At 48.6% G+C, this 26,063-nt stretch overlaps 1 protein-coding gene across 1 annotated transcript in view; it reads right to left on the bottom strand.

The window, feature by feature from the left end:
• PHETA2 (PH domain containing endocytic trafficking adaptor 2) overlaps nt 1-25,552 on the bottom strand; it is a 58,256-nt gene extending 32,704 nt beyond the window's left edge. The window contains exons 1-2 of the mRNA XM_085601096.1: nt 25,389-25,552; nt 562-1,416 (exon numbers count right to left, since the gene is read on the bottom strand). Of these exons, the coding sequence (XP_085457222.1) occupies nt 604-1,395 (792 nt within the window). The 5' untranslated portion in view covers nt 1,396-1,416; nt 25,389-25,552 and the 3' untranslated portion in view covers nt 562-603. The remainder of the gene's footprint in view (nt 1-561; nt 1,417-25,388) is intronic.
• Between the last annotated feature and the right edge of the window lie 511 nt (nt 25,553-26,063).

Here is a 26,063-nt window from a genome sequence, read left to right as displayed (position 1 = left end):
GGCAATGTAGTTTGTGCTAGATGCTTTCACATAGTGTGGCATCCAGGGCTCAAACCCTATAGCCAAGTAGCGCCAATATTTCTTGTAAAGATCCAGGCTTTTCATTCTTTGAGCTAACGTAAGTGCACTCAAAGTATGATGCTGACGGACCCTTAGAGTATAGAGACGAAAGCCACTGTTGGCGGCACTCTCGACCTACACTACTTACTTAATTCGGACTTATGAAGAGATATTTTAACATCTGAAATCCTTGGATCTTTTACTGTGGCCTGCAGATATGTATACTGTATTTCTCTATCCCTGCACCCAGTCTAGGACTTGTATGGAAGAAAATTGACTTCTGCTATCCCTACAACTATGAATAGGGTCTGTGTATAGGTACTATGACATTATCTATCCTTGTTAAAGGTATTATAACTTCCTCTATCACTAGAGTCTAGTCTGTATCTAGGTATGGCTCTGATATTCCTGTACACCTGATTATATCTATATACACTGACCCACCTGAGTTGGACCTGTTAAGAGGGACAGAGTATTGTTCCCTAATGAGGGGTTTCTTACCTTGTACGATTTCATGGTCATTTTGGCCTGCTACCCAGCTGATTACACCTCTTCTGTTGCTTGGTTCTCCTTCCACTGCCTTCGCACTTCCTCTATCTCTTTTCCATACCACTCATGTAGTTTTGAGAAGCAGACGGTTCCAGGGCACACAGGACTTTCTAGCACTAGTGGAGTTGCTGTTGCCCCACCAGCTACTGTCATGCGGCGTCGTGGAGGTAGTGGCGGTGGTGATGCGCTTGGCTCCCAGCCACTGTCCTCTCGGTAGTCATTAGGCAAAGTCTTGGTGGATCCATAGGCGTTAGAGGGTATGTTTTCACCTTCTTCTTCTACTAGTCTAGTTCTGTGTCCAGCTGTGCGGTGAGCTCCGGGTGGAGTGGAAACAGGACGGCGGCGACTGATTGCAACTCTGCGCTGGCTCCTTCTCTGCATGGCTGGCCCTCGCTGCACCCTCCCCAGCTCCTGCTCCAGCTCCCGCACGACCAGCCTCATGTAGTCAAAATTAGCTCGTGACAGTGTTTTCACCCAAGCCTCCATGTCCTCCTGAGTTTCAGCAGCCAGCACATATCCACGTGCTCCCATGCCTTGGAAGCGAATGGCAAAGGCAAAATCATCAGTTGAGTCACACAGCTCTATGGTGCATCCTTCCAGCACAATGACGCCCATAGGTGCTCGCGATGTCACCTCATCAAAGTAGAAGAGCAGGTTGCCCTTCAGCACAAACCAAAGGCGGGTATAAGTACCGTGGCGCTCCCCCTTCTTGTACAGTAAACCAGTGCGGTCTGCTGGTGAACCACTGGTGGCATAGTAGGCCAAGCTCCGTTCATTTAACTTCATGTTTGGTTAATCTTACGCTTCCTGCAAAGAGAGAAGAGAAGACAGGTGTAGATATGAGGTGACACTTCCTTTCCCATCAGATCCCCTGGGAATCCATGATGTTTTATATTTTTAAGCTTTGTTTGTACTTCTTTATCATCCCTTCAACTCACATCCCGAACCAGGAGCTCAGGTTCTGGTAGTGTAGACATTTTTAATAGTGTATGAATCTTCGTTCCCTAGAAATGTAGAAATGACTTTTATATTCAGCCAACTCGATTCCTAACCTGTAGTAATTACCCCACCGTTTGTCTGGTGCTTGAAGTTAGCTAAATTGGTAGTGATACATGAATAGCATGTTCTCTTGCATCTCCATCCTGCTTGCATCATCTATACCTTTATTTTTTTCACTGGATTTGTTTTAAAAGTCCTAGATATTTAAGTGGGAAGATAAAGACAACTTTCCATACTTAATCAAATCTTTTTTTGTTTTTAGTGGGCTTGTGGCTCAGGACTCAAGGCTGACTTCTAACTCCTACATCATGAGTGCCCCCAGATGATGGTGTGCTATGAATTGCACAAAATAAAATGTAGTACTCTTGGGGAGTCTGAACTTATTGAGTGCAATAAATGGCACCTATCACAAGGCTTCCCCTAATATTGGTAAATAACATACAGACGTTGGTGCTTTTTGGTGAAATTCTGAGCATCCAGACTGGTAATTAACAGGTGTGGTAAAATCTGCACCTCTTGTAATTGTGATGCCTGCACAAACATGAATTTGCACATTGTTGACAAAATAAAGAGACATTTGTAATCAAGGCCTAAATGCAGTGGGATTTTGTGGTTTTGCTCCCTTATCTGACCCATATGGAGCCTCTTTTAGACCCTCCTGTTTCATAAAGCGTTCTGATCACTGGCCATTCACTTCAGAAGCAAACCCACTTAAAAGGTAATATACCATTTACATCTGCAATCCCAGAGGTAAGTGAAAGTGGGTAAAAATGATGTTACTTGGCCTGCACCATCTATCTGTACTTACCTGAATCTGACCCGAATTGTGTCTTTGCAAATATTCCACCTGGAAAGCAGAAGATGTATCCTCTAAAACTATGCTGCTACATTAGAGAAGTTGTTTGGTATGGTTGTTTGATTTGTTCAATTCAGGATGTGGTTCCGATAATAGATGGGGTGGCAAAGTAACTTCTTTCTGAGGTCAAGTAAGATTCAGACACATCCCAGATGTTGTTGTTATTATTAAATGTGAGCCTGCATTGTTCAGTAGTAGTACCTCTGATGACTAAAGCGTCATCATCCCATCCTGGGACACAAGATCAACGGCAATAATTAGATCTCCTTCTTCAAAAGACCAAAACACAGAACTTACTAACTATTGTCTCAGGCCCATCTTTGACACTGCACATGTGGTTGGCAACCCGCCACAGGCATCAATGACATAAAGGATGATCACCTGTTGGGTCTTCAATAAGCAGATGTACATGCACCCTGGAAAATCCTTTGGATTTTCCACCTGTATCATGTTTGAGGTGACAGCCATCTGTGCTTCTGCGTGTGATGTGTCTCACACACTTGTACATTTTCTGATACTGCCACTTGTCCTCAGTTTGTTAGATAGATTCAGGGACTAGGAGGTGAGATACAAATCCTGCAGCAGCACACGCTGGCTCAGGATATGTGGTGAAAGCTCTGCCATCCTGTTGAGTGGAGAAGGCCCAGGATCATCACTCCTATGTGGACTTCCTGCCATAGCAAAGGCAGAGATAGGTGTTTTTCAGATACTAGCAACCATCTTGGTCAGTTGTAAGGCATCCACATGGTCTCCTCTCATAGCTTCTGGAAGCACCACTTTTTAGAACCCAGCACTCTTGTTAGGGAACCAGCAATGCCTGAGTGGTACAAATAAGTGTTTTCACTAGTACTAAATCATAGCAATGGTGTTAATTGTAATACTGTCCCCTATGTGGTGATGGTATCATGTACAGTATACAAAGGATGTTGAAACTTGAGAGCCACAGAAATGACTGGAGTTGGTAAACAGCTTTGTCTTTCTAAGCTGGGGTCAATACTCTGAGACTGTGCTGGTCTGGTCACCTGCACAGGCCTTCACATATAGAATCTGCCCACCTGTTGCAGTGAAAAAAGGCAATAGGGGAGGTTGAGTGCGAAAGTGGGAGAAAACGTTCGACAGTATTGGATCCTTCATAGATTCACATGCTTGAATCATTCCCCGTCTTCGAAGTGGGAGACCCATGGAACCATAGTAAAGCAATATGTAATAGTATTATAGGCTATAATGGCAATGGACAGTCAGTTTAATAGTCTAGCTGTGTTCTTTTTAAACAGGACCAAACTTGAACTATAACCAATCAGGCGACAGCCCCCTCTAGAACACTCTCAACAGAGGCTGATTACCTCAGATTTTCTACCCCACGTCATGTGAAGGGAGTCTTCCTGCGCTCTGGTCAGCTTTTTCTTTATTTCAACTTCTGAAAAGCATCAAGATATCTGATACTTCAAAGAAAGGACTATTTAGATCCTGTAGATCTTGTTGGAAAAAGAGATTACATGTGGGTGACCCACATAAATACTGCCTTTATTGCCTCCATATGACCTCAGCATAAAGTTAAGGATTGCAAGGTATGTCACACTTTTTCATCATCTAAGACTCTGAAAGACAAAGAGGAAAGACTTCTGCTATGGCTCCAGAAGCTAAAAAATACCTCTTCAGGTGAGGAGAGTGATGCTTCTGATAGATATCACAAGAGGAAATGGTTCTACGACCAGGAAGGCAGAAAGACCTAAGTCTTCCGAACATGGGTTGCTAAAAGATAGTGATAAAAAGGAGAAACCACTAAAATTCTTCTCAGAATTTTCTTCCTGTGAGCCTTCCACACCAACTCTCAAGTCTTCTGACTGTCAGTATACCTCTTCAGAACCATCAATGACTAGATTGACTATCAGGGTAAAGGCACTGTCGACGAAATCTCCCTGACAACCACTACAACGAAGGTTACAACTGTCTAGATGACGAGACCTGTGTCAACGCAAATGACGACCATTTCCGCCGTCAATGCTCCAATCCTGTTGAGGAAGACTGTCACGTCACGGCTCCTAGTATACCGTTAACTAAGCCATTGTCGACTAAGCAATCATCGTCGGCACCACCGTCGACGGCACTGTCTTCGGCGTCACCACCGTCGACGAGACTATCACCGTCGGACACACCACCATCGGCAACGAACCTGCAGGCAACCGATCCCTATATTCCATCAACAACATAGTCTACGACACCGTTGACGATGATAAAGGTCACAAAGACCTTCTTAAGGCCTCAAGACACTTTCCCCTGCAAGGTTTCACCATCTTCTCCTAGTAACTGACTGGATCTGGACAATTCAGAAGATGAAGGACCATTTTGCGACGCACACAGTTCTTCTGAAGTTCAAAGGCAATATCAGGATAATGACGATGAGGAAGGAGAACTGTGTTATTATGGACATTACTACAGTCCACAAGCAAAGCACAGGTACCCATACTACCATGATTATCCACCCTTGCCTAGTGAAGTTCAAGTACATCTTTCATTGGTACAAGATTGACAGGATATGCTACAGGATTACCATAGAAGGGTCCTGGAACCTACCCACAATCAACCAGCACTACCTCCTCTACCCCACCTGTCCCAGCAACACCAGCACCTCCTCCCCCACCAGTGACACTAAGAATGACACCAGCCTCTAATATTGCCTCACCACCAAGGGATGATCCATCCTCATTTGACGATGACAGGGAAGAGAGTGAGATTCACTACACCCATCAAACTCATGATGAGTGGTATAATTATGTGGTGCCCAGTCTGTCGCCACCAGCACCACATCCCTCGAATTCCCCTCCTGAGGGCATCGGGGGTTTCCATAACTTAATGGAAAGAGCTGCAGCATGGTTCGACTTGCCTGTTTCCGTGACGCAATCCGATTGCTTCCTTTATGACTTTAAGGAGCAAGTACACAAGTCTGTCTGAGCTATCCCAATAACTGACCAAATTTGGGAAGAAGGCATTAAACTAATGAAGACCCCGGCATCGGTAGCAGCTGTAGTGCCATGCATCGACAAAAAATACAGAGCGCCAAAAGGACTCTCCCGCTTGCCTCATTCCAAAGCAGATTCAGTGGTTTTACAAGCGGCACAGCGACTCTCAAAGAATTCTACTCAGATGCCTAGATGACATCAGGAAACACTTCTCCACTATGTCTGCCATTACACTTTATGCTGCCAACTCTTTAGCCATCTTAGGCCATTGATAAATGTGGCCCAGCATTGGCACCTTGATGGATCTAGTTCCTGAAGACAGGAAGTCTGCGGCGCGGATAATACTGCAAGAAGGTGTGTGCACATCTTCTGAAATTAGTGATTGTGTGATGGATATTGCTTCCATTGGATTTCAACACTTGGCGGGAGCAGCCGTTTTTCGGAGGTAGGGCTGGCTAAAGTCTACATCGTTTAGACCAGAAGTCCATTCTAAAATACTTTACATGGCATGTGACGGAGACACATTGTTCAGAAAACACATCGATGATGCGCTGCTCGCCATCAAAACTGACACAGACACTGGAAAATCGTTGGGTACATTGCAGTTCCGTAAATTTACCTTTTGAGGAGCACATGGCAGAGAAGGTTACCAACATTACCATCAATACCAACCCTTTTGAATCTCAGTTTAGAACTAATCAACAACAGCAATATACTGTCCTCCACCTTCAGCGGCCTACACAAGGCAGACAGCACTGCGTAAGCAGCCCACCCATTCCAGAGACACCGCCCGTAAACAGTGATCTCGATCAGGTGCCAGCTACATTTCCCTTACCTCATCCTGTGGGTGCAAACATTTTGAACCCTCTTTATCAAGGGAGGGAAATTACTAAAGACAAATGAGTACTGGATCTGGTGACCTTTGGTCATACCCTTGAGTTTATACAAACACCTCCAAACTGACCACCAAAAGATGCATACCCCTATCTTCACTTATTGTTGAAAGAGGCCCTCATCATGCTCGCAGAGGGCGCCATCGAGTGAGTACCCTTCAATCAGAGAGACACCGGTTTCTACTCCTTAAGAAGAAATCCAGAGAGCGGAGCCCCATTCTGTAGCTAAGAAAACTCAACAAATTCCTCAGAAAGCAATTGTTCTGTATGGTCACTCTATAAGACATCCTGGATCTTCTAAACCATGAGGATTATATGACGACTCTCGATTTGCAGGAAGCATATTTTTACATTCCCATACACCTCAAGCATCGTAAGTACCTTCGCTTCACTGTAGCTGGCACCCATTACCAGTTCATGGTCCTACCATTTGGCCTCAAATCCACCCCCCGAATTTTCACCAAATGCTTGGCACCAGTTGCAGCCGTCCTCAGGAGACGCAGTCACCAGGTGTTTCCCTATGCGAAGGACTGGCTGCTAAAAGCACAAACACCTATGCAAGCCTCCAAAGCTACACAAGATTGCATGGCACGGTTTCACGAATTGGACCTTACACTGAACTTCAAAAGTCATTTACTGTTCCGCATCAGAAGATAAAGTTTCTACCCTCAATCATAGGTACCAGGCAGGCCAAAGCCTTTCTTTCTCTAGAGAGACAACAAAGACTAGTTCAGCTAGCCCTCAAAATTTCCATAAGAAGGTCTGCTTCAGTGCATTAGTACAAATCATTGCTAGGATTTATGTTGTCTGCAACAAATATTGTACCCTTAGTACACCTGAAGATCAGACCTTTGAAAGAGGAGCTAGAACACCAATGGATCCAGACAGAAGGGTCTTTCGATGAAATCATCAAAATAACTCCAGAATGGTCCAAGCTCTGAGCTGGTGATCCCATGCTTCCCACATCTCCAAGGGCTTCAAATTTCCGTTGTTAATACCAGACTTCACCATAAAACCCGACGCCTCCCTAGAAGGTTTGGGACCGACATCTCTAGGATCTGCAAATCCAGGGGAAATGGTTTACCTCCCAAATTGCCATACATATTAACATCTTAGAACTCAATGCCATTTTCCTCACTCTCCAGGCTTTCCTACCTTGCATACAGGGATCATCAATGCCGGCACGTGCAGACAACACGACCAGCGTGCACTATGTAAACAAACAAGGAGGGACAAGGTCCCTGGCTGTCTCCCAGGACGCCCAGGACCAATGGCACTGGCTGACAACACACAACATCACCCTCAAGGCAGATCATGATTACAACTAGCAATACTCTGGCAGACACGCTTAGCAGATCCCGTGAATGTTGCCACAAATAGGAGCTGAACCAGGAAGAGTTGAATAAGATTTTTCAACTTTGGAGCAAATCGGAGCTAGACCTCTTTGCCACCAGCGAAAAGAGCAAATGCCGATTTTACACCAGTTGGTACCAACTCCCGTCATCATAGGGAAATGCCCTTTTCATAAGATGGTCCGGGATATATACGTGCGCTTTCCCCCCATTCCTATGATCCCGAGGGCTCTCAGCAAGATGAAAGTGCAGAGATGCCATTGATCATCATCGCTTCCAGGTGGCCCAGGCAATACTGGTTTACCAAGCTCCTCAAGCTCCTCATGCTGTCGGAGTCCAAGCCGGTCCAACTGCGGACCAAGCAAAAGCTTTTGACAGTGAGACAGTGCCAAGTTCTACACTCAGATCCACTCTCTCTCCGGTTATATGCATGGCTGCTGAATTCTATGAATTCCAGAAAGTAAACATTCCCCAAGAATGCAGGGTTAGTCTGGCAAGTGCAAGGGCAGAATCAACCAATAGATTCTACAGGCTGACATGGAAAAGATTCTGCTTATGGTGTCAACATTGCCATCTGCACCCGCTGGAAGCATCACCGGAGCAAATCATACATTATCTTCTTTCTCTGGCTCGTTCAGGTTTAATGCATGCATCTGTTAAGGTACATCTTGCAGAGATATCCAGATAAGGAGTTCCTCTCAAGCTCCTTCACTGTGCTCCACAAGGATAATCAAGCAATCATGAAAGGACTTTTCCAAGTTTTTCCTCTGGACCGACCTCCTTCTCTGGAGTGGCATCTCAATGTCGTTCTTTCCCAACTCATCATACCACCATTTGAACCAGACCACAAGGTGGATCTAAAATACCATACCTGGAAGGTAGCTGCTCTTCTGATACTAAGATCCGCTAGAAGGGTGAGTGAGATTCAGACGTTCACAATCAAAGAGCCTTTTCTCCGATTCCCAAATGAGGGTGTTATTCTACGGACTAATCGAAAATGTATTGCAAAAGTACCTTTGCAGTTTAACCTTAATGAGCCTGTCATTTTATGAACCTTTTTCCAAAATCCAACAACTCCATCGGAGCAATCTCTGCACACACTAGACATTAAGAGATGACTTAAGTTCTACTTTCATCATACCAAACAGCTTTGTAAAATAGAACAACTCTTCGTTGCCTATGGACCGACTCAACAAGGCACACCAGTTACTAAAGCAACCATTGCAAGATGGATCTCGGCAACTATACGATTTTGCAATTCCAAAGCAGGCAAACCACTCTCCTCTCAGGCGAAGGCACACTCTACGAGAGCAGTCTCCATAATAACCGCCTTAGTCACAACTGTTCCTTTGGAGAAAATCTGCTGTGCTGGAATGTGGAAGACCATCCACACTTTCACTCAGAACTATTATCTGGATTCAGCACACTGCAGTGATGCAGCAATCGGACAGACAGTGCTACAGCAACTATTCCAATGAGTTGAGCCTCTGTTATTTACAATGCTTTCTTACTTGATATCTGGTCTCTGACAGCACATTATATTTATATTTCGATGCATTACAATTTTCATTATTATTATTGTGATTATGATTATAATTCTTGTTATGCTCATTAAGTTACTACCCACAATCCAGAAGGGTAATGAGACCACACTGCCTAAAGTTTACATACTGCTTGCTATTCTGATTCAAGCTTGTGAATCTATGAAAGATCCAATACTGGAGAAGAATATAAGTTACTTACCTGTAACTACAATGCTCCAGTATTGGTATCTTTCATAGATTCACCTGCGACTCACCCTCCTCCCCTAAGAGGCTCCTCTCATAGATCGGGATAATTGGTTCCCACTAGTGCTCGAAAGTCTGAGGGAATCAGCCTCTAGAGGGTGCTGTTGCCTGATTGATTAGAGCTCAAGTTTGGTCCTTTTTAAAAAGGACATAGAAAGGCTATTAAACTGCCTTCCATTGCCATTATAGCCTATTTTTACTATTACATACTGCTTTACTATGGTACCGTGGGACTTCCACTTCAACGACAGGGGATGCTTCAAGCATGTGAATCTTTTGAAAGATACCAATACTGGAGACCTGTAGTTACAGATATATAACTTATTTTCTTCTCCTGTGTTGTTGTGCCTGCACCCTTAATCCTAGGCTGCCTCATCAGATGCATATTTGAGGAGATGGCCTTCCTCTGTAGCAGCCTCATTCCAGTTTTGGTACTGGCTAATGGGTAGTGATGTTACTACACATGTATATCATAGCAAGTGCTTGAGTTTCCAAAAATGCAGGTAACCTAACCTGCCCTCCCTCCTAATCGGGAAACTGTGGTGGAAGAGAGGTTTCTCCAAGAGACTGTCTAAGGGGAAGGGATGTCAGTCGACCAGCAGCCAGGTGTAAGAGTAGAGAATACGGACGCCATCAGCTTATGCCACAGGCGGTGTGGAATGTGTAGTATTTTACTTAGCATAAGCGACAGCCATTTTGGCTGTGGTGTCCATTTAGTTTCCTTCGTAATTCTTCGGTCCTCTGCTGCTCGTCTTTTTCACTTTGCTTTTGTTATCTATTTTAGTTGACTTCCTGACTCAGCTAAAGCAATGTACGTGCTGGGGGTTTGTAGATGCCAGTGCACCTGGTCTCAGATGTTAACTGTCGACCATTTACTGCTGCCATAAGCATTTCTGCTCCCCCTCCCACTTTGCTAACCAAGTGGTTATTCATCTGCCCTTGTTTGCTGATAGCTATTTCTAAAACTGTTCTTTCCATTTCTGTTCACATGCTTACATTGCAGAAAACCGGTATAAAAGGGACGATGTTTTGTGAATTCAGTGTACTACCTCCTGCAGCACTTGAGAGTGTTATGTGGACGTGGTCCCACTCATGAGTGATTAATAAACTTGTTATTTATTCCAACTCCAGTGCCGATCTCTATTTTGTTGGTCTTTGGACCCGTGGACAAGAGGGTGACCCTGCACCAGTGTGCCCACTTTTAGGCACATTTCCACAGTTGGTGCCCACACGTGAGGCCCCATCGGAGACGCGGCCGTCCGAAGGAGTGGTCTTGACGGAGAATCAAAATATTACTGAGGATGCGCACTGCATGAGGAGACCCTTGTCTTTGCAGGCCGACGTGACTGTTCCAGTTTTCCCGATTTGACCCTCCAGGTGGTGGCTGGTCTCGACTGGGGTTTTCTTTGGCGTAATTTTGCAGTGACCATTAGGTCGAGCAGAGATCGGCAGGTGGGAGTTGGAAACGTCTGTTTGGTAAGGTCGCTGAAGCGACAATCTTGATTTGTTTGGCCTAGGTCTTTTGGTTTGGATTTGTTATTCACTTTTTGCAAAAATTGAAGGCAGGTAATATGGAGATTTTTCTCCTTTTGGAATATTTGTTTCTAGTAGTAATATTGTAAAACATGCCTTTTCTAAGCACACTCCGTAAGTGGTATTGCTGCTCTTGTGGTACAAAGGTTAGTTTTGAATAAAGTCAGCCGAACCCTCCAGAAGGGACCCCTTACAGGGAGATGTATAGTAAATATGGTATTTCTCCCATAATGTACGGTTCATTGTGGAGCAAATACACAAAGAAAGAACTCGACTTACAGTGGCCATTAGATGTAGCATTAAGAATTTTGAGTCCATAGTTAGATTATAAACACTTCCATTCACATTACTGTGGTAGTCGATATGCTAGCTAGGATATTTTTGTTGGATTCAGTTTTTGTGCACAACTGACATACATCTGGGTGCTTGTTGTCTGTATGCTTAGGTGCTTGTATGTGTATGTTCTGTGTGAGTATAAAAGACTGTATTTGTCTTGCTTTGTTTACATCGGTGCATTTGACTCTTCTTGTTATTGGCCTCTCTCTCTGTGTACTATACAAAATTGAAACCCATTGGCTTTGTTGCTGCTTGTGCTGACTGCTGCCTATTAGGACAGGCTGTGCCTAAGTATGCCTGTCATGTTCTCCTCTGGATACTTGGTAGCACTTGAATAATAATAATTTGTTGAGTGTACTTTTGTCTTTGCTAAACCCTGCGACGGGTGTTACTATTACCTGATTTAATGGTACTCAGTTTTTTTTTATTTGGACGGATGAAAGTTGCGTTCTCCAGGCAGATAAAACTTCAGTATATTTACGTAACTGTTGTCTTTTTTTACCTACACTATGCCCAGTGATAGCAGCAAGGCTTGCTTAGTATTATGTGTGGTACATGCTCCATAGTGATACGTTCAAGCAGCGTGAGATGTGTTAATACTCTTTAGGTCCTCTGCATTACCAGTAATTATAGTCATTTACCTAGTAGGAGTCTTAGGCGCTCAACAGGAAGCATTATTTGAACACTGGTGGAAAATGCAAAATACTGCTTGTTTTAAAATACCACCCATCTCATAAGTGAACTTCCTTTGCTGCCAAGAAAAAATAAAAAACACTCCGCTGGATTAAAACCAGCAGTAAATGCATTACTGTCAGTCTGACCACAGCATTAAAATAAGACCGTCTAAAATGACAGTATGAAGAATCGAAAATAAGTTCAGGTCTGAGCAAATCTTAAACTGGGTAAAACCGTAACGCGACACCTATACCTGAAGAGTGGTCTAGGTATGGTAACAACACACTCTAGTGATGACAAATTTCACCACAATTCCTGTCACTGCCCTTTTAATTGCTTTTATTTAATGTTAGCCTGTGGCATTTTCTGCTGTGGTAAAAAGTTACAACAAAGGTAAAAAAAAATATATATATATATATACTTCTTTTACTGCAGAACATTTGAATTTTCGCTGTGATATTTCTACCACTATACAGTAATAGCATACTACCGGTTGTAAAAAATACCAATGACTCCAAAATTACCACCATCTTTAGTGGTAATCTCTGAGGAGTAATCATTTAACACTTGTAGCATTTCTACAGACTAAGGCCCCTAGGTAGCTAATACATGTAGGACTTATATTTTTTTCAGGCCTTTGAAAATGAATTCACCCATCACATGCAGGAGAGCAGTACTGAAATAGCGCATGTGTGTTGTTTAGCAGTGGTAATGCTTAATTTGCTATTTTTGGTGTTGCATGACTGCGGTTTGTGTTTATACGCCTCGAGAGCATTGAATCACTTGGGAAAATGATGTTGTCACAAGTCTCAAGGATAGCCATTTCACTACTATGAAAGTGTAAAATAATGTTACTGGGGAGATGTTAATTGAGGCACAGGCGGCGAGGCGTAATAAAACTCATTAGCAAATGACCGCTCGGGAAGGGACAGGGCAAAGCCCGGAGATCAGAGAACAGATATGGCTGGCGGCTTTGTTCCTTCACATAAAGATATACTAAACACCGTCAGAGACACTGCATAAGGTGGGCTCCTGCACCATGTTACACAAAAACTTAGGAAAGAGGCCTTGCATCCTTAGTACAAAGACATGCTTGGTGTCTGGGTTGATTTAGTTCTTTGAAGCCATGGACCAAAGAGTCAGACACCCTTTCTGAAAGGGCAGTCGATGAATCGGCCTCACGCTGTCACTAACAAGAAGGGTTGGCAAACAGGCCATGTTTGATCGGATTTTGAAGAGAGGTGGACTGGTCAATAGTCAATACAGCCGGGCTTTGCACTTTTGAAGCACGAGGGTCAGGGCAGCTAAAGCCAGCGACACTAAGAACATAGGATGGTAGTGGTCGTTACTGCACATATTGGCATTTTCAGCACCACTTTATTTACTGCTTGCCATGCAATTTTTCCCCGGTAAATGTTGTCATGGTCAAACCTACCATAATTTGCTTTGTGAAAATGTGCAATAAACGCATGCACGTGAAACTCTGTGTTGTGAGCATCAAGTTCTACATGTCATGCCCCATTTTTCAATTAAAAGCTGCTAACAGGATGTATTTACCACAACTGGTAAAAATACCTCGCTCCCATCCGACTCATTTGTAATCAAGGGATAAAATAAGTAAGTCTTTCTATGCTTGGGGCTCTGATAAAATTGCAGTCCTACTTTTATGTTCATACTATGTCTCGTTTTTTGCTTTACTCCAGACTTCAGAGGAATTGGTAGCTAGTTAGGGATTATTACTATTTCTGGCGTAGTTGAATTGACTTTTGCAACCAGATACTCCTGAGCAATGTGAAGAAGGTACACTGTTATTGTTATTATTTCTTGCATCACATAATCACAAAGTCTCTAGAAAGAAATTGCAATTTTGTAGACAGCAGGTTACCTATTTAGGTCACCTCCTGTCTAAGGAGGGACGTGCACTCACATCAGATCGCATTCAGACTTTTTTAGATACTCCTGTGCCCCGTACTCAAAAGGATGTCCGTGCACTGATTGGCCTTACTTCTTTTTGTAGGCAGTGGATCCCCAGTTTTCACACATTATTAAACCTTTGTTGTCCCTTTTTGACTAAAGACACTCCGATGCCTTTCCCATGGACTACTGAATGTCCGAATGCATTCCAACAGTCACGCCAAGCTCTTTGTTCTGCACCAGTATTAGGAACTCCGGACTACGCTCACTAACAAGAGCATGTGAGCTTCGTACAGACTTACTTGTCAATATTTTTACCGACAGCCAGTACGCATTCGGTGTGGCACACAATTTTGGTCGCTTGTGGAAAGAAAGGGGTTTCCTCACCTCATATGGGACACAGATGGTGCATGGAGAATTAGTGCATAATCTTCTTACTGCCCTAACCTATCCTAAGAAAGCGGCAATTGTTAAATGTAGTGCACACAAGAAAGTGACTGATAAAATAGGAGCAGGTAATGCATTTGCGGATCACACAGCCATTGAGACCGCAATGCAGCGAAGTACCACCTCCATGTATGTGGTGAAGTCACAAGCTGAACGTTGGCATGATGCCAGGCAGGAAATGCTGGACATGCAACAATCTGCCTCTGCTGATGAACTAGATCAACGGTCTAAGTAGAGAACACTGGATAATGAGGGCTGTTGGAGGAATAAATATATGACCAAATGGAAGTTACCCACAGCCTACCTATATCCCTTGATTCACATGGCACATGGGCCGGCACATGTTGGTGCATCCTCAATAGCAAAACAACTCATACAAGTTTGGGATCATCCTGAAATTGCCGGCACTACTTAGTACCACATAAACGATCTGGCCTTACGCCGCATGAAATAGTTTTTGGCAGGCCCATGAATATTTGGGGGGTTCCTAAGCCTCGCCCTATACATGATGTTCCCCACGTGTTGATGAGTGACTATTTGTCCCAGTTAACTGACAGCTGGTCTTCTTTTTATCAGCAGGTATGAGAAGCTCTTCCAGACAGGTCGCAAGGTGATGGACACAATTTGCGCCCTGGCAACCAGGTGATGATCAAAGTCTTTCAGCGGGTGAATTACTTGGAACCTCGCTGGCGTGGCCCAGAGCAGGTCCTTGCTACCAGAACTGCAGTGCGAGTGACCAACAGGAAGAACTGGGTGCATGTTACACACTGCAAGAAAGTTCAGTTCGCCTTGGTGGAACCTACTGCGCTAAAAGATCACCACGACATTCTGATTACCGAGAAAGGGCGAGCTGCATCACCTGAAGGACCTGAGGAAGTCTTCCCGGACCACTCGATCCCTGGTACATCTAGATATCTCCTTCGATCCAGGAAAAAAGACATTTCATCGCAAAAAAAGACTGTTTGAGCCACTGTCCTGGGTGGTTAAAGACTGACTACTAAGGAGGGTAGCCTTTTAGTGACTACTCGTCTCAACGTTAGTGAAGAAACCAACACCTGCCCAGGACCTTAGGGCACCATCTGTTCTGTTGTTTGCCGACGAGATGAACATACCTGAGGAGAAGAAATCAAATGCTGAAAAAAATCTGTAGCAAATACACAGTATTTGTTGCTGGACTAACTTCGACTTCTGTTATCATTGCTACGATAATGTGGGTTGTGGAGGAAGTAGCTCCGGCTCAAAACTTACTGACTGCTACTACTCCTGTCCCAACTGAACATTAATATTTTACTCTTCTCTATCATGAGAAGAAGCACCGAATGTCGTATCTCAATAACACTTTCATACAAATGTTGCATCATACTCATAATGCTAAGAACACTACCAACTGCTGGGTATGTGGAATGATGCCAACTCATCAGAAGAAGGGAGGAACGCTTTTCATTCCCTTGCCATTCTTGCATAATGGTTCCTGTAGAGCCTGGCTCGCACTGTTGTGGGCCTCTGAAATTGCTAATATTACTCTAGCTGATGTAGGAGGACTTAATGCAAAACTTAATAAAGTTTGTTACCCCCATGAGGAAGGGGACCCACAAGCCGAAGGAACTGTATGGGAAATGGAGGAGTATCGCAAAGGAAATTCCTCCACACATTATGTTTTCCCCAACACTCGAACGGCCAAGGGTAACAGGCCTTCTGTTAGAGCCCGAGCAAATCTTTGTGTGAGCAGTTTTGGTAGTATCCCAGTGGGAAAAAGTGACTGTACTACAGTATTGAACATTAGTGGAACAAACAATAGCAGTTTTCTATCCTCACACAACACTTACTTCATTTGTGGAAGTAAAGGTTACTATCATCTACCAATCGGATGGTCTGGCATATACTGTGTATCCTTCTTGCTTCCTCCTGTGTTCTTAGCAACTGCATCTTATCATAAAGATCAAAAACTGTTTAATGACATTTCCTTGAACCGATTCAAAAGAGCTATAAATAATGATGAAGTGGATCAAACTGACACTGCATTACAGCAATATGTTGACTTTAATTTGGGACTCTTTTTCTTTGTTGGTGCGGCTTTAAATAGTAGGAAGATCAGACGCTAGACCCGTGTAGTAGAAGCTGTGACTAATCAGACAGCAATGGCTCTTGGAAATATAACAGAAGAACTCCAAATTATGAGAATTGTGACTTTGCAAAATAGAATGGTGCTAGACGTTATTTTAGCTGATCGTGGTGAAGCATGTCGCATTATCGGTAGTAGCTGCTGCGTGTTCATACCTGACCACGCCCCTTCTGTTTATGATGCTATTTCCAAAATGCATAAAATAGCTACTGAGATACATCAAGACTCAGGAACATGGACTTGGGCTGGATGGTTCTGGAACATATTTTCTGTATGGGGTCTGGAAATATTGTCGGCCTTATTTATAATTATTGCAATTCTCTTCTCTTGTTGTTTATGTATCCAGTGCGGGCCAATGCTTTGTTCCTTCTGTATTTCCACTTGTACTACTTGTCTCCCATCTAAAACGAATTTCCAAAATGTAAATGTCCGTTTAGCAATAGACCGAGAAGTCAGCAATATGATGCTAATTGATATACATGATATTTATCGTACCCCTTTTGAAGCATAAGAAAATGTCCTAGCTTATGCTAAAAGGGTCATCTGAGGAAATGTGTAATATTTTACTTAACATAAGCGACATACATTTTGGCTGTGGTGTCCATTTAGTTACCTTCGTAATTCTTCCGTCCTTTGCTGCTCGTCTTTTTCACTCTGCTTGTGTTATCTATTTAGTTGACTTCCTGACTCAGCTAGAGCAATGTACGTGCTGGGGGTTTGTAGCTGCCAGTGCACCTGGTCTCAGATGTTAACTGTCGATCATTTACTGCTGCCATAAACATTTCTGCTCTCCCTCCCACTTTGCTGACCAAGTGGTTATTCATCTGCCCTTGTTTGCTGATAGCTATTTCTAAAACTGTTCTTTTTATTTCTGTTCACATGCTTACATTGCAGAAAACCGGTATAAAAGGGACGATGTTTTGTGAATTCAGTGTACTACCTCCTGCAGCACTTGAGAGTGTTGTGCGGACGTGGTCCCACTCATGAGTGATTAATAAACTTGTTGTTTATTTCAACTCCAGTGCCGATCTCTATTTTGTTGGTCTTTGGACCCGGGGACAAGAGGGTGACCCTGCCCACTTTTAGGCACATTTCCACAACAGCAGAACAACTACTCGGGTTAACAAAAACATACAGTGGAGCTAGTCATCCGGTTCCATGGATCTTACAGCCTCAGACAGCAGAGCTGCCCTACGGTTACACAGATTTACCAAACTTTGACAGCGTAGCTTACCTCAAATTACAGATGTTACAAGCTCAGACAGCAGAGCCATTAAACAGATTACACTATTTTAGAGGCCTCAAATAACTGAGCTATCCCCCATTCTAGAGAGATCTTACAGTTTCACATTGCATATCCTATGGGTACCATGAGATACTCTTCTTATGGCTTCAGAATTCAGAGTTTGTTCCCCCGGGTGGACAGAGTGTACAGGTATCGCAGAGTATTGCTGTCCCTTAGGTTAAATTTGCCTTACAGGCGCAGACCTCACTAATGAAAATGATCCCTTAGGTTACGCACTCCCCATCTATACAGGCCTCACACAGCAGATATATCTCGCAAGTTACATAAATCTTAAATGGCAAAACTGCAGAATTAGTTATCCGTTAACTTACATCAGCCACACAGGCCTAAAACAACAGAGGCCTCCATTGGGTTACTCATATCTTTTTGTGTCAGACTGTGTGACTCAGGCCACATAGCTTTCCCCGCCTTGCGCACTTATTACAGACAGGAGTGCTGTCCCCAAGGTTATATAGATGGCACAGGCTCAGACACCAGTTTCCCCTAGGTTTTTTGATAACCAAGTTTTTATTATTTTTAGTGACACAACAAAAGAAACATTGAGCCTGTCGAGTCGCCACTTTACAAACGCACAGCACAATACCACGCCACCCCCCCGCCCCCACCCAAAGCCCCCCCCTCCGCCTCCTCCCCCCCGGAACCACATCCTCATAAGACATTGCCCAACCATTTCCCCCAGATCCTACGGTATTTCTTAAGGCAGCCCCGCGCCTGATAGAGAGTCCGTTCCTGTGCCGCACACCAGTCCACTCCAGTACTCCATTTGGCCAAGCTAGGCGGTTGTGGATGCTTCCAGGCCGCTGCAATATCCCTTTTTACCACCATTAATGCTGTCATAAGGAACAGCTTCTCAGCACGTGTGCCATCGAGACCGTCAGTGATGCCCAGAAGAGTGTGTCTAGGGTTATGTGGCACCACCCAGCCCAAGACCTCCGTGAGATCGGCTTCTATGCCCCTCCAGTAGCCCCCCAAATCCGGACACGACCACACCATATGAATAAAGTCGGCCGGGCCAAAACCGCAGCGGGGGCAGGCCGCGTCAGCGGAGAGGCCCGCACGGTGCAGACGAGCCGGTGTGAGGTAGGCAGTATGAAGATAGTAAATTTGAATAAGCCTCAATTTGGCGGAGGCCGTCACCAGCCTGGGGGCCATAAGGGCATCCCGCCAGTCGACCTCGTCCAGGGGACCCACCCACACCTCCCACCGTTCCTTCAGGCCTTCCCGGGCCATGGGGGTATTATTAATAGGAGAACGGTGTATTCGGGATATGCCCCCCCTCCCCAGGTTGCCCAGCATGACCTGCGCCTCTGGGGGACTGTGGTCCGGCAGCCGAATGTCCAGAGGAGTGTAGGTGCGTATGGCGTGTCGCAGTTGGAGGTACCTATAAAATTGAGAGGAGTGGAGGGAGAAGCGCGCCTGCAGTTCCGAGTACGAGCACATGCGTCCCTCCCGCCAGACGTCCCCCAGCTGGGAGATGCCGAGCAGGTCCCATGATTTAAAACCCTCCAGAGCCGCAACGTCTCGCAGCCATGTCCCATGCCAGAGGGGAGTGGCGCGAGCCAGCCTCCCAGTCCACTGGGTATGGCGAAGCGCCGCTCGCCAGGCCAGGAAGACCGCTTTGGTGATGTCTGGGCAGGAGGCGGGATGGGGGCGCCATACAGGCGGTCTAAAATAGAGGGGAAACCCAGGTCTTCCAATTCCACCCTGTAGGCCGGATCGGACCATCCCCCTCCAAACCAATCATGAATGACCAGGAGGCGGGTGGCCAAATAGTAGAGGTAAAGGTTGGTCATGCCGAGCCCGCCATCAAAGGTGGGGAGGCGACACGTCGACAGGGCCAACCTCGGTCTCCCACCACCCCAGAGAAACCTAGTCGCCAACCCGTCCAGCTCGCGGAACCAAGGCCTCGGAAAGGACACGGGAGTGTTCTGCAATACATAAAGGAACCGGGGGAGAATCATCATTTTGTAGAGCGCCACCCTCCCCAGCGGATTGAGCGGGAGCGACTGCCATCGCGCCAGATCTACCTTGGCTTTCTTGACCAGGGGGGCCACATTGAGAGCCCAGCTCAGTTCCGGGAGAAGGGAGACCCAGATGCCCAGATACTTGAAGGACAACCGACGGAGGGGAATATTGTCCTGCCAGTCGAAACACTCCCGGGAGGGGTGCAGAGGCACAAGAACCGATTTTTGCGGGTTTAAATAAAGGCCGGAGGCGCGGCCAAAGCGGCCCAAGATATGGAGTGCCCGGGGACCCGAGCGCGCCGGGTCACTAAGATACAGCAGAACGTCGTCCGCGTAAAGGGCTATCCTGTCCGACACACGGCCCGGCCACTCCCAGCCCCGAAGGAGAGGATCGGCTCGGATCAGGGCAGCAAGGGGCTCCATTGCAAGAGCAAAAAGGAGGGGCGACAGTGGGCACCCCTGCCGCGTTCCCCGGCCGATCCGAAATGGCCTCGACAGTGCCCCGTTAACCAGCACTCTGGCGCGAGGGCGCGCGTAAAGGACCCGCACCATTCCAACAAACTTGGGGCCGAAGCCCATGTGGGAGAGGACCTCAAAGAGATAGGGCCACCCAACCGAGTCGAAGGCCTTCTCGAAATCGGCAAGCAGAAGGGTGAGATACGGAGAAATGCGATGGCGGTGAGCCAGGGCCACGTGAAGACGACGAAGGCAATGGCGAGTGCCGCGGTCCGGCATGAAACCGCATTGGTCCGGGTGCACCAAGCATGACAGAAAGGGCCGGAGCCTCTGGGCCAGGACCGCCGCATAAAGTTTGATATCAGTATTGATAAGAGAGATCGGCCGGTATGCCGACCGATCGCGAGAAGGCGGCGTAGACTTGGGCAGGACCACAATCGTGGCTATGTCGGCTTCCGGAGGGAAGGAGCCGTTCTTGACCGCCTCAGCATAGAGGGCACCCAACCGTGGGACCAGGTGTTCCTTGTAGGTGGCATAAAACTCCTGGGGGAAGCCGTCCGGACCCGGAGTTTTCCCCGCGGACGTGCGCCCTATCGCATCCCCAATCTCCTCATGAGAAATGGGCACCTCCATACTCTCCCGGTCGCTGGACCGAAGACGGGGAAGCCGTAGGTTACTAGCGGCAAGCATTGAAGCCAAGGAGAGGTCCGACACCCGGGCCCGATATAGCTGCGAGTAATACTGAGCGAAAGCGTCCGCGATTACCGCGGAGGAAGATTGGAGCAGGCCGGCAGAGTCAACCACCGCCGGGATGATTCGCGAGGCCCTGGGGTAAGTGGCTAGCTGATGCAGCAGCGCACCATTCTTGTCGCCCCACCCATATACCCTCGCCACCGAGGATTGCCAGAGGAGCTTAGCCGCATCAAGCGACCGTTGACGGATCTCCTCCCGCAAAAGTCGCAGTTGCCGAGTCCCGGCCGGATCCCCGGTCTCAGAGAGGGATTGCTCCAGTCGTAGTGCCTGGGCCTCACAGGCAGTGAGCTGCTGGATTTGCGCCTGGCGGTGCCGCACCACCTGTGCTTTGGCCGCCCCCCTGACGGTGGCCTTACAAGCCTCCCAAAGGGTACCTGCCGAGGAGACCGACCCGTCGTTGTCGGTAAAATACTGCGTCAGTGCGGACCCCACCTCCCTACGGAGCTTCCTATCCTGGAGGAACCAGGCGTTAAGGCGCCACATCTGGCGGGCCCCACGAGGCGGGGGGCCCAGACCCAGGAGGACTGGAGAGTGATCGGAAATCCCCCTGGGAAGGATGCGGACATCCTGGATGCCTACACAGTCGGCGGGGGGGACAAAGATCGCATCAATACGCGCGTGGGTGTGGTGGGCGTCCGAGGTGTGAGTATACTGCCGTGCGCGTGGGTGCCAGATCCGCCATGCATCGCATAAGCCCTGGGCCTCCGCCCAACTCGCCATCTGCTTCGCTCGCGCGGCGCTGGGCGCCGAAACTGGACCCGAGGAGTCGAGCTGTGGAGCCGAGACAGCATTGAAGTCCCCCCCCAGAACAATAGCGCCCGGCGGGAGAGTTGTCAATAACGATGCGGCGTGAGACAAAGCCTGAGATAGCCCGGTAGGCGGCGCATAGAGTGACAGGAGACTGAGCTGCCGACCCTCAAGCGTGCCGCAAACGGCAATCCCCATCCCGTGGGGGTCGTGAATCGCCCGGGTAAACACAAAAGGGAAGGAGCGGCGCAATAGGACGGCGACCCCCCGCGATCCGCGCGATAAACCCGAGTGCCATACCCGGCCGTACCCGTAGCGCGCCAGAAAGGGACATTTCTCGCCAAGCAGGTGGGTTTCCTGAAGCAAGAGCACATCAGCCTCCGCGCGCTGGGCGTACTTAAGGACGGCAGTGCGCTTGAGTCTATCTAGTAAGCCGTTCACGTTCCAGGACAGGACGCGCACCTGAGCCTTGGAGGCTAGGTCATCCATGGTAGTGGCGGGAACGAAGCGTGCTGGGAATGGAGTAGCCAGGGGAAGCCAGAGCTACGGATCTCTCGCTAGGGGAAGCCAGCGGGCAGCGCAGGAGGGCAATCGACGGCGGTGCCTGTGTTGGTGGTGGCATGGAGAAGCGCGGTGACACGCGAAATGAGATGCTGCATAGGAGGCTCAAAGAAAAACAGACCCAAACCAAACAAAACAGTCCCCCGAGGAGGAACAACCCACAAACATCAAACCCCAACCCCCCACCCCCCACCCTACACTTCAAGAATGGAAGCATCTGTCGCCCTAACTAAACCAACAATTACAAGACCCCAAGCCTAAGCGCTCGGGTGTAAAGAGCGTGGTGGACCCCTCCTGAAGCACGGATTTCCAGTGTCTCGTCCCAGGTTGCTGCCGGAAAGCGTGAGATTGCAGAGCCCCCCACCCCCGCCACCCGGCAGGGACGCCGCCTCCCCCTGTGGATGCATGAACAGACTGTGAGTCATATAGCAGGACTGTGGGAGAGGTCTGACAAGTCAATTTGCACATTGAGGGGGGTTTGAGACCCGGCCGGACGAGGCGACAGACGGCGCCGGGACCCCCCAGCCGCATGGGATGATGTGCCAGAAGAGGCGGAAGAGTCCCTCACCCGTCTCCAAGATGTACTCTCAGACCGGGTCCGAGCCGTCGCTGCGCCTCGGCGTTGTCGTGAGTGCGTGCGTTTCCTGCGCCGCGGTCGCTGGGACACAGCTGCACCGTGGCCCCGGGGCACAGTATTGGAGGACGCCCCACCGGGTTGGCGCAGGGGTCTTTCCTCAGTAAGCCATGTCCAGGCCGCCCTGGGAGTGTCAAAGAACAGTGTCGTGTTCTGGAAAACGACACGAAGGCGGGCCGGGAATTGGAGCTGGTATTGAAGGCCCAGGGAACGCAGCTTTTGCTTTACCTCCGTGTAGGAGCGGCGTTGCTCCTGGACCTCCCGGGTGTAATCTGTGAAGACCATAATGGTGTGGTTGTTGAAAGTCAAAGGGCCACTCACCCGCGCCTCCCGCAGGATAGCGTCTCTGTCCCGAAAGTTGAGGATCCTAAGAATAAAGGGGCGCGGGGGGGCTCCCACCGGAGGTTTGGCCGCCAGCGACCGGTGCGCCCTCTCCACCACGAACCAGGTTGACAGACCGGCCGCCGGCATCCAGGACTTGAACCACGTTTCGAGGAAGTCATCTGCTCGGCCGGACTCGACCCCCTCCGGAAAGCCCACCAGGCGAAGGTTATTGCGACGGGCGCGATTTTCGGCATCTTCTGCCCGCCTGTGCAGTTCCTTGGAGTGGGTCGTGAGCTCCCGGACCTGGTCCTGTAGCAGGCGAATGTCATCCTCCGCCGTAGAGATCCGGGATTCCGTTTCTGTTATGCGAGCCGTGGCGTTGCGGAGGTCCTGCCGCAGGAGCGCAACATCGACCTCCACCTCCCCAACCATCCCCTCCAAGGATGTGCGAGAGGCCTCGATGGCCTGGAGGATGACGGCCAAGTCTTTGTTCGGGGCCGGCGCCCCCCCTCCACCCGCACCTGGCGGGTCAGAGTTGGCAAATTGGTCAATCCGCGTCTGGTGGGACGCCGCTGGTGGTTTGGAGCCCTTTTCTTTGCCCATGTTGGATCCAGGGAGCACGTGCCAGCCACGAGGGTGGGCGCAGTGGACCAGCAGGCGGCCCCCACCCGCCAAGCGGAGCCGCCCCCTGCACCAGGCCAGAAATGGGGGGATTCGAGGAGAAGGGAGAGGGCAAAGGCGCGTCTTATCCCCAATGATGGAAGGCCCAGAGCCCGCTCGACACGCACCCCCTCGGGCGGATCTGGGCCGTACCGCACTCACCACGCCGCGGGCCTCGCGCCACGGTCTGCGCCCGCGATGGTCCTCCGTCTATGTCCAACGCGTAGGCCCAAGGCACCAGGGGACTCCGTATCCATTCAAGGCCCGGGTCCGACGGACCAGGCACAGCGCCGGGGGGGACAGTCAAGGCGCGGCAGGGGGGGGGATCTCCCGGCTGCCAGCCCCTCAAGCAGTCCCACGCAGCTCGGGCCGATCCGCCCGCCGGACAGGGCCGCCTCACCACCGGGGGGCGCTCACCGTCCGCCGCCCCCCCAGCTCACCCAAGGCCCGGCACCAGCCCAGGCTCCGCTCCGCAAGTCCTCCGGTCCCCGGACGGCCTCTGGTGGTCTCGTGGCCTTCGCCCCTCGTGGCGTGCTGGGGGCTCACTTAGTTGACACTGCCGACCGCGGAACCAGCTGGGCGCGTCCCGGCTACCGGTGCAGCTCACGGGCTGTGTATCTCGGCTCCCGCTGCAGCAAATCGGCTAAAAATCGCACCGGGGGCAGGGCAGCAGCTCCTCAACACTCGGCTGTCATCAGGGGACACCTGGGACAGCCACAACGGATGTAGGGCGGATGCGAGGGGTCAAGCATCCAGGAGCCTCACCTCAGCACGGCCATCTTGGCTAGCGCCACCTAGCGCTCTTTCTTCCCCTAGGTTTACAATGATCTCAGACCTCATTAAGCAGAGGAAGCCCATAAGTTACTTAATTCTTACAAAACTCACTCATCCCTCCAATTATAAAGAACGTGCAGAGCTGAGAGAGTAGTGCTACCCCTCAGGGTACGCATGTTAATTGCAGAGCTCAGGGAGTAGGGCTACCCCTCAGGGTACACACAGAACTTACACAGCTGAGAGAACAGAGCTACCCTCAGGGCACACCCAGAACTTACAGCGCTGAGAGAGGGCAGAGGTACACCTCAGGGTCGAACGGAATTGAGAGAGCTACCTCTCAGGGTGCCCCCAGGATTTACAGAGCTCACAGAGCAGAGCTACCCCTCGGGCTACACCAGAATTTGCAGAGGTCAGAGAGCAGAGCTATCCCCCAAGGTACACACCTCTTCTAGGTTTCCCCGAGGACAGCTGTTCCTCAGGTTACATAGCGCTTAAAGCCCTTAAAGCCCCCTGACAGCAGAGCTATCCCACTCTCAGACTGCTTTTGCAGCCTATGTCAACAAAGCTATCCAGCAGATTACACGGATTTCAGAGGCCTCTTAACAGCAGTTACTCTTCGTTACACGCCTTAGAAGCAGAAGATGTATGCTTTTAATTACACCATTCTTAAAGACGCAGACCCGAGACAGGATATTTATCCCTTGAAGGCATCTATCTACCTCTCACCTCTGCGTGTAAGATTGTCAAGCAGTTTGTTGAAGTTCCTGCGGTGTTCCAGATGAGCCGACTCAGTCTTTCATTCTTCCAGTATGGTTAAAATGCGCACCCCTTCCTCGTCCCAGCTGCTGCGCGGTATCTATTGTTTTGTTTGTGTCAGCCCCTCTTTCCATGGACTTTAACTCCTCCCGGGGGGAGGGAGCGTGACTGTGTATCCGCCCAGCTTTAAAACCACTGACTACTTCCAGATGTGCACTTCTGGCAAACCTTATACAGCAATAAGGCGGGATCAGGAATACACAGCGCGTCACTCCCAGAACTCGAAGGGCTCACGTGAACTGCAGTGGTACCACGTCTGGCAGACTGATGGGATTATCAAAGGGGCGCAAAGCTTGTAGCATCAAAAATTGAAATCTTTGAGATTGGATGGGAGTGACTGTTGATTGGTGCGGGGCTTTTCGCATTTTAGTCTAAATAGGTTTAGGGTACTGACAAAGGGGTGCGGAGCGTAATACCCACTGGGATAATTGCGAAAGCGATTTGGCACAGGGGTCCGGAGCCGTCACCTCAAGGGCTGGATGACTCACGGCATTGACACTAGCACCGAGCATGTCATGTGATGGGTTGTGTCCCACAGGATGCCAAAGAAGACTGCCACAGGACAAGAGAGCCTGACAGCTCTGG

Source organism: Triturus cristatus, chromosome 4_2 (assembly GCF_964204655.1).
Source record: "Triturus cristatus chromosome 4_2, aTriCri1.1, whole genome shotgun sequence".
Lineage (NCBI taxonomy): Eukaryota > Metazoa > Chordata > Amphibia > Caudata > Salamandridae > Triturus > Triturus cristatus.
The sequence above is the reverse complement of the archived record's forward strand: the minus strand, read 5'-3'. Positions and strand labels throughout refer to the sequence as shown.